Raw genomic sequence first — 9,347 nt, forward strand, 5'->3', positions numbered from 1 at the left:
TCAGACTATGTAAAAGAGAAATAGAACCCATACTTCTCATAACTGTATAGGAAATGTGTTTGTAACCAAACAAGATAAAAGGTAATGACAAAAGATAAAAAAGGAAACCGCTTATGGGAAACAGAAAAACTTCTGAATAAACAACATTAACGCATCTAAGTTAAGAAGGAAAGTGGTGGAATGGGAAAAAAATTTGTATCGAATTTCCAATAAGGGTTTGGAAAGCAAGATATATAAAATAATTAATCAATACATATAAGACTTAATAGTCATCCCTCAACAAAAAGGTGATCAAAGGATAGGAACAAACAGTTCTCAAAAGAATTGCAAAGTATTCACAACCACATGAAAGAAAGCTCCAAATCACTAACAATAAGAGAAATGCAATTCAAAACAACCCTGAGGTTTCATGTCACATTCCCCAAATTGGAAGAAATGTTCCCAAAATGTCAATAATCCACGTAGGAGGGATGATAGAATGGCAGGCACACTAATACAATCATTTTTGAAGGCAATTAGGAATTATGCAAATAAAAGCAACCAGAGACCACTGGGCTTAAAACCACAAGGAAATCATTAAATAAGAAAGTCTCCCTAGACACCAAAATATTTTTAACAACACTTTTTGTAATAGTAAAGAATTGCAAACAAAGTAAATGCCCATCAATCGGAGACTGACTAAGTAAACTGTGATACGTTAATGTAATGGGAATATTATTGTGCTTTAAAAAATGATGTGTGTTAGGGGGCAACTGGGTGGCTCAGTGGATTGAGAGAGCCAGGCCCAGGGACAGTAAATCCTAGGTTCAAATCTGGTCTCAGATACTTCCTAGCTCTGTGGCCCTGGGCAAATCACTTAATCCCCATAGCCTAGCCTGTACCACACTTCTGCCAAGGAACCAATACACAGGGTGGAAGGTAAGGGTTTAAAAAAAAATTATGTGTGTGCTGAATACAGAGAAGCATGAACTGAAGCAAACTGAAGAAAACAGCCCCTAAAATGATATGTACAATAACTACAGCAATGTAAATAGAAAGAACATAAAAAAAAAACCCAAAGTGAAATGTGAATGTAACAAAATTACAAAGCTCAAACAAGACTTAAATGAAGACTTAAAGAGGACACTCCCCACCCACCCTTTTATGGAGATGGAAGCTCCTCAGGTATTATACATTATACCAGTTTTTCGATGTTATCAGTCCATTGGGTTGTTGTTGGGATTTTCTCCCCCTTTCTAAAAATATATTATTTCTCAGAGGATGGCCAGGAGGGAAAAGAGATACTTGGGGTAATAACTATGATGATTCAAGAAACAAAAGATATCAACAAAAATTTACTTTTTTAAATTCTTTTTAAACCCTAAGGGGCAGCTGGGTAGCTCAGTGGATTGAGAGTCAGGCCTAGAGACCCAAAGTCCTAGGTTCAAAGCCAGCCTCAGACAATTCCCAGCTGTGTGACCCTTGGCAAGTCACTTGACCCCCATTGCCCACCCTCACCACTCTTCCACCTAGGAGCCAATACACAGAAGTTAAGGGTTTAAAATAAAATAAAATAAAAAATAAACCCTAAGATCTTTTTTATATATCCTTCTATATTAATTTTTTTTATTTGTTATAGGGCTAGGCAATGGGGGTTAAGTGACTTGCCCAGGGTCACACAGCTGGGAAATGTCTGAGGCCAGACTTGAACCTAGGACCTCCTGTCTCTAGGCCTGGTTCTCAATCCACTGAGCCATCCAGCTGCCCCCAAATTTATTTTTTTTTAAAAAAAGAGGAAGCCAAGAGGCCATCGTTGGCACTGCCTTACTACCTCAATTTGGGGAACTGTCACATACTATCATCCCAACCTAGGCACAGATTTGGAGGTCAATAGCATCTCACTCCCACCTCCATCCAAATGTAATAAATCCTTTAATATAACTCTCCTTTGAAGATGTCTTGCGTATGGCTTCTTTTTTCCCCTTTCTAATGCACAAGCAGGGTTACCACATAATCACTCATCTGAAGAGGCTATTTGCCAAATGAAGAAGCTGAAATAAAGAGATTTTGATCAAGGTCTCTCCTCATTTGTAAAGTTCTCAAAATTAAAGAGCTCTCATTTCATTTGCTGCAACAAATGGCCCTAATTTAGTCAGGAAATTTTTGTATTGTCTCCCTCTCCCCATGGCTTAACAGCTTTGAACAAGTAGATGCTTACTAAATGCTTGTTAGAGTTGCAGCCTTCGGAGCCCACGCCACTAACAACCACCACTTTGCAAACGGTGTTTCTGTTCTTGCCATCAGTGCCACTGCACTGAGCACGCCAGTGCACACTTCGATGACTGTGGCAATGGGGCTGGAAACCGCCCAAGAGGTGAATGGGAGCCCTTGCCCAACAGAGTCCTGTGAGAATCCTCCAGTGTTGGAGCCGTTCTACTCAGCAAGCTCAGGGATAGGAAAGGGTATGCATGGCATCAACTATCTCATTTGAACAAGACAAAGCCTAAAGCCACTAGAACCAAGGGCTGAGGACAGGTAAATATCCTACTGCTGAATTGGTAATGCAGTGGGAGCTTGGGAAAGACAAGAAACAAAGACTCTACCCCCACCCCTAACCCCAGCAGAGTACAGGAAGGAGAGACCACACCAATATACAATATGCCAGCCTCAGGATGAGATAAAACAGGAGTGGGGGATGGGTTGCTGGGAAAGGAGGAAACTGGAAACCAGCTCCCTAGTGCCATAAGGCAGGAATTTCAGGACACTGCTTTTCCGGTTTCAGGGATCCAGTTTTGGCCAGATCCAGAACCCTGGCAGCTACTCACTACACTCCCTAAGATAAGGAAAGGTCCAAGAAAAAGATAGCCTAAGGGAAAGGCTGCTTTGTGATGGATCTGGGAAGAATAAAATCCGTAGGGTTCAATTACAAACTATAGTGGGATCTCAAATCTCTAAGCTTTTCAACCTTAAGTCATGCTCCTGTCTGATATCTGACGAGGCCACCAGGCCACCACACCTCGCTTACATCTTCCAATGCTTCCAAAGACAGAATGCCATCTGTCTCCTACCAAAGAGCCCTGTTGCTATGAGTGGATGTTGGTCTCAGTAGTTGTTTTCATTCTGCCCTCTGTCTCGGGTGGTATTTACTGAACAAATGGATGACTTTTGCCCAAGTTTATGAGTGAATGCACAGCAGCATTATAAAAGGCATCTTTCTTTTTTAACCTTATTAACTTGCAACTTCTCTTTTTGCACCTGGAAATACTCTTTTGAACAAAGCATTTGTAAATCTTTCAAAAAATAAAAAGAAATGTTTGGTAGATTGGATTGTGAGATACATTTTCATAAACCTGTAATCTAGATGTTGATAAAAATAAATCTAATTTTTAAAATGGACCTTCGTGACTCACTGTAAACAGAGAATAATCTAACAGAAAGAGCACTGGACTAGCAAACATCAGTAATTAAAAATCATCCCATATGAAACACTAAAAGAATTATTGACCTTAAAAACCAAATACTCCCATTTCTATTTATTAATAAGCTTTTGATAGCTAAATTTTAGACAAATCTCTTCCAGTTTTCCTGTAATATAAAGTGACCTGGGCTCTGTAAAATGAAACTAAGTGTTCCAAATCGCTAATAATAATGTAAACAATAATAATAATGACATGGGCATTGTACAGAGGCTAACATTTCCAAAGCACCTACTATATGACAAGCACTTTACAACTATTATCGGCAAACTAGCAAATGTGACAAAAGACAGGAAGTCAATGGACTTCCTGAGAATTGTGAAGGTAGGCACAGAAATGTCCTGTTGGTGGAGCTGTCAACTGCTTCAACCATTCTGGAAAGCAATGTGGAATTATGCAAAGAAAGGAACTAAAGATGCCCACACCCACACCCTTTGATCCAAAGACTCCACTGCTAGGCATTTATCCTCAAATGAAAGTCCAAAGGCTTCACTTACACAAAAATATTTATAATGGCACTTTTTGTAAATGCAAAATAAATGCCCATCATTTGGACAGTGGCTAATAAACTGTACTACATGGATGTAATGGAGTATTACTATGCCATAAGAAACGATACACATAATAAATACAGAGAAGCATGGAAAGAAAAGTCTGACTGGAGAGTAAAATAATCAGAGCCAGGAAAACAATAAACCAAACATACCACAAAAGGACCAAAACTGATTCGTTCCCACACTCCCTGGCAGAGGCTTAGGCCCACCAATGGGAAATCACTGCATTTTAAAGGCAGTTCTTCTAATGTACTGATTGGTTTTACTGAACATTTTTTTCCTTTCTTTTAAAAAAATTCTTATAATGGATGGCCCTCTGGGAAAAAGAGAAGGATACAAGGGGAAATCTCAAGAGATGTAAAAACAAAAGCTATCAATAAAATCTATTTTTTGAAAATGTAGTTTAGTTACTGATCAAGATCTTTTTATACAGATCACTATACTGGGTTTGAGTGGGAAATAATCATGCATTTATCACTCTATTTTCTATTGAATACCAAATACATATATAATTTATCACCCCAACTAGATCATATGCTTCTAAAGGGCAAGAATCCTTGTTGGTTTTTTTTGTCTTCCTGAACTCTGGGCCTAATACTTTGCACAATATAAGCAGTTAACAAATGTTTTCTCAATTGAATTTCACATAATAGTAGGTTAGTAAGGTCACTTAGTACATGAAAATAAGGACAGTGTATTCAAGGAATACAAATTGACCTCCAGGATTTGGGACCAAAAAAAGCTTTAGTCACTCTGTTAGAGGATCTGTAAATATGTTGATGAGATTGAAGTAACTAAGACAAATGATTCTTATAACATGAGAGTGTTGTCAGAACCCCAAATAGTCTAAAACAAGGCTACTTGAAGTCCAATAAGAATTCGTTGATACATATATAGCAAGGCCCAAGGAAGGAGCTATTCTGAAAAATGACCACTAGCCAAAGCTCCAGAGGTTCACAGATTTAAAGCTTGAAGGGGCCAGGACCTGAGAGGTCATCTAGTCCAACTCCTTTATTTTACAGATAAAGAAACTGAGGCCCAGAGAGACTTGGCCAGGATCATGTAAGTAGTCAATTGCTGACCTTTGAACCCAAATCATGTGACTCCAAATTCAGCACTTTCTTCTGGGTACCCTACCTGTAATTTCAATCTAAGGATCATTAATTAAGCACCTAGAATGTGCAAGACACTGTTAGACATGGGAGGGGTTTGGAGGTGGAGTTGGGGGCCCTAGTCCTATGATTTCATTGGGAACTGCTTCGTTTCAAATTTCAGAACCACAGGCAACTCCTCAACCTTAAGAGTTGCTGGGGCAGTCAGAAGGTGGTTACCATGGAACTTAAGATCAAAGGGAAAGTATTAAGGACGCTATTTAACCTTTTGTATGAATTGAAAACATAGGCCTGCCAGCTTCCAAACTTTTTGATCTACCAAGTCCTTGAGGTTTCCTTAATTTGAAATAAGTTCATACTTTTAAAAATAAAACCTATACCATGATTGATACCATTCTTGAGAAAATTCTGACAGCGTCTGGGATTTTAACCCTTCAAATCTTGAGAAACTAAGTGTCCTAAAGTGTTTTATAAAGGCTTGAAGCTTGAAATCAGAGTGAGAATACCTGGGTTTAAAACTCTGCTCTGCTACCTGTGGGATCCTAATCAAGTCACTTAACCTTTCAAGGCTCAAATTTTCAGACCAAGGTCCTGGACAAGTCACTTTAACTTATCTGGGCCTCTTCTAGGTCCTAATCTCTAGAACTAAATGATGACTAAGGTTTCTTCCAGGCCTCAAAGTATATGACTAAGTTACCCAGTAACCTCATATCATGTGCTCAATTAGACTATAAGTCCCTAGCAGGAAGAGGGGATACTTTATATCCCATCCCTTTATAGTCTTAGACGAGAACACAGGCCCCAAGCAGACATTTTTAAAAATGATTTTTCCTCTGAACTTAAGGAAACACCAAATAAAAAGGGTATTTCCAATATACAAAGCAGAACAGAAAAAGATCACACATGGAACTGCAAACATCTATTATATATGGCTCCCTCTTCAAATATATATTACATTTTTCAATATTTTAATACAACTTTTTAACATTCATTTCTTTATTTTGAGCTCCAAAGTTTCTCCCTCCCATTTGCTCATTCCCCTTCCTTGAGAAGGCAAGCAATTTGATATCAACTACAAACTGAAATACATACTAAGTGAAATGTGCAACGTGCACAGTAGTGGTCTGGCTGGTGGTCACACAGCACACTTCTTTGGTACTCTAATGGATCAATGACTGTGTGGGCATTCCCCCGTCAGTAGAGATGGCAGCCCACACATGCCTTGTCATGTGATATGATTCTTGTCTGGCTCCACAGAGGATCCACCCAACACGCCTGAGCTGAGGTCTTCCTCTAGATCAGCTGTTCTTAACCAAAAGTCCTCAGACTCACATTTTCTTAACATTTCAACGACTGTTCATCAGCATAATTGCTTTGCTTCAGAATCTTATGTGTTTTGTTTTATGCATTTAAAAACATGACTCTGAGAAAGGGTTCACAAGTTTCACCAGACTTCCCAAGGAAGTCCTGCTCTCCGTCTACATTTTGGGGTTACCAGTGGGGCAATCTGGCTATCCACTTGTCATCCTCCTTGCAACGTGGCAATCCAATCACAAGCTAAATGTTTATTGATCGCTTTGACAGAATGAAAAAAAAAATCAATCTAATTCTTCTATTCAAACTCATCAAACATTTTGAAAGTGTCTATTCTATTACAAGAAACAATGCTAAATGCTGGGAATACAAAGTCACAAGTGAAACAGTCTCTGCTTCTTCTGGGGGAATATAATACACACACCAGCACGGCAAAGGAAAATTGACCAGGGGTGGGGGGAGGTCAGAAAAAACTTCACAAGTGGTACCTGAGACAAGCTTCAGAGGCAGAGATAAGAGAGTCTATTCCAGGCATGGGGGTGGGAGATGGAATGTCAAGTTCAGGAAATAACTAGTAGGCCAGTTTGGTTGGAACACGGGGCGGGCTCAAGGAGGCAGTAGTAGGAAATAAGGCTGGAAAGGCTATGCTCAGTGCTAGAGATACAAAGGAAAAAACAAAAAAAAATGCCTTCAAGAAGCTAGAGAAGGGGGACAGTAGGAGAAAGAGAGAGGAATACATGTATGAGCAAGAATGATGCAAAAGAAAATGCTAAAGAGGCAAAGAATTCTGGAAACACTTTAAGTGAGGGAGAACTCTTTCAGATGGGGACATCAGGGAAGACTTCATGGCACAGCACCTGAGCAAGGACTTGTGGGAAGTGAGAGACTTTGGCAGGCACAAAGGAAGAGTACATTTGAGGAATGAGGACTAGCTTTCAAATGTACAGTGGCAGGAGATGGAGGACTTGTATTCGGGGTGTCTTTTTGGCTTAGAGTGTTGTGATGTAAAATAAGATAGGAAAAATGACTGAAGAAAGCCTTACTTATACTTAAGCACCTAGGTGTTCCTTCCCTTACTGGAAGTCAAAGGATGACCACTTCAGGTATGCTGAAGTAAGAGATTCTTTTGGGCTGGATGTGGCTGCTGAGGTCCCTTCCAATTCTGAAATTCTATGACTCTTTGAATGCATTTTGTTCTAGAAGTAGAGTTTTTTGAGCAGGAAAATGACTTCATCAAATCTGTGTCTTAGGAATAATCATTTGGTAGGTAGGGAGTTAGAATGGAAGAAGGAGAGACTAGAGGCAAGGGGAACAGTTAAGAAGCTATCATAAGAGTCCTAGTGAGAAAGGATGAGAGCTTGAGTCCCCTAGAGTAATGGCAATGAGCATGGAGAAATCTAATGGAGGTAAAGTTCAAAGAAACTGGGGATTTATTAGATGGGGAAGTAGAGGTAAGGGTCAAAGATTATTCTGAGATTTGAGCCTTGGAGAATGGCACTGCCATTAACAGAAAGAAACACGAAGGGGATCAAATGTGGGGGCATAAATTCCATTTGTGACATGCTGGGTTTCAGATGCTGGTAGAACAACCAAGTGGAAATGTCAAGCACAGTTAGTGAAGCAGAATTTGAGCTAAGATATATAAAAAGTCAGCTGCAGAGACTTGATAACAAGGAAAGTAGGAGATCACCAAGTGAGAGTACAGGAAGAAATGGGTATAGGTGTACCTCTCCCTGGGAGTCACCCACACTGAGGGAGTAGCAGGACAATGAGCCAGAGAAGGCAGAGGGATGGGAGGAGAAGCAGGAGAAGTCTATCAGAGGAGCCAAAGGAGGAGCAGGAAGGTGCCAATTTCCAGAAGGAAGATTTAATAGTGTCAAGAGCTATAAAAAGGGCAAGGAGGTTAAGAACTGGGGGGCAGGGGGGGGACGACACACTGGGTTAGGCAATTAAAAAGTCGCTGTGGACAACAGTACAATCAAAACTAAATGCCACAAAATTACAAAGTCTGAATTTGGCCCCAAATATTCAATATTCAATTCAATAAATGTATTAAATATCTATAATGTGCCAGGTACTGTGGTAAGCAGTGGGGTTATAAAGAAAAAGAAACAGTCTTGGTGCTCATGGAGTTTTTCAATCTAAAGGTGGAAGGCAACACACAAAAGGAAGCTGAAGAGCAAGAGGGGGGGAGCAGCAGGGGGTTACTGGGCTCACTAAGGGGCATGTTGTTCCTTGGAGTAGAAGCCTTTAAGAAGGGCTGCTGATGGAGAATGGAGTTACTAGAAAGGATATGAGCACCATAAAGGAAGGCTTTGGGGGGCATGTTTAGCACTCTGCTCTCCAATCCTCCAATCAGAAAGGAAAGATAACTGAAGACTGAATTAAAGAGGTGGAGAGTAGGCTAGTAGGGCAAGCCACTTAACCCTGTTTTCCTTAGTTTCTTTATCTGTAAAATGAACTAGAGAAGGAAGTAGTAAGCCACTCCTATATCCTCACCAAGAAAACCTCAGATGGAGTCAAGAGTTGGACTAGACTGAAAGCCTGAATAACAAGAGTATCCAAACCTGAGTCATTCTTCTTGGTGATAAGATTTCAGGTGATCGGCTTATCCAGGGGCCAGAGAAGGGAGATGAGAGGTGTAAAACACTAAACAAGGTCAGACTCTTTTTATGTGATACTTAAGTTCTGCTGAGTTTTTTTCCTTTCTTTTAAAAAATTCTTTATAAGGGATTACTCTGGGAGTGGATAGAAGGTGGGTGAGCAGTAGAGAAATATAGTTTTTAAAAAGTATGTAGAAAAAAAAATTGTTTTAAAGGAGGTCACTGTTGACCTTTGAAAATAACTTCAGTAGTGGGGTGGGCTGTAGGCCAGGGTCCAAAGGATGAAATAAGTAGATAGGGGGGAAAGTG

General features: G+C 40.0%; 1 protein-coding gene across 1 annotated transcript in view; it reads right to left on the bottom strand.

Moving 5' to 3' along the window:
* The window catches only part of ABCB7 (ATP binding cassette subfamily B member 7), a 155,881-nt gene that overhangs the window by 130,224 nt on the left and 16,310 nt on the right, over positions 1–9,347 (bottom strand). Inside the window, exon 3 of the mRNA XM_044682798.1 lies at positions 2,198–2,335. Coding sequence (XP_044538733.1) covers positions 2,198–2,335 — 138 coding nt within the window. The remainder of the gene's footprint in view (positions 1–2,197; positions 2,336–9,347) is intronic.

Source organism: Gracilinanus agilis, chromosome X (genome assembly GCF_016433145.1).
Source record: "Gracilinanus agilis isolate LMUSP501 chromosome X, AgileGrace, whole genome shotgun sequence".
In the NCBI taxonomy this organism is placed as follows: Eukaryota; Metazoa; Chordata; class Mammalia; order Didelphimorphia; family Didelphidae; genus Gracilinanus; species Gracilinanus agilis.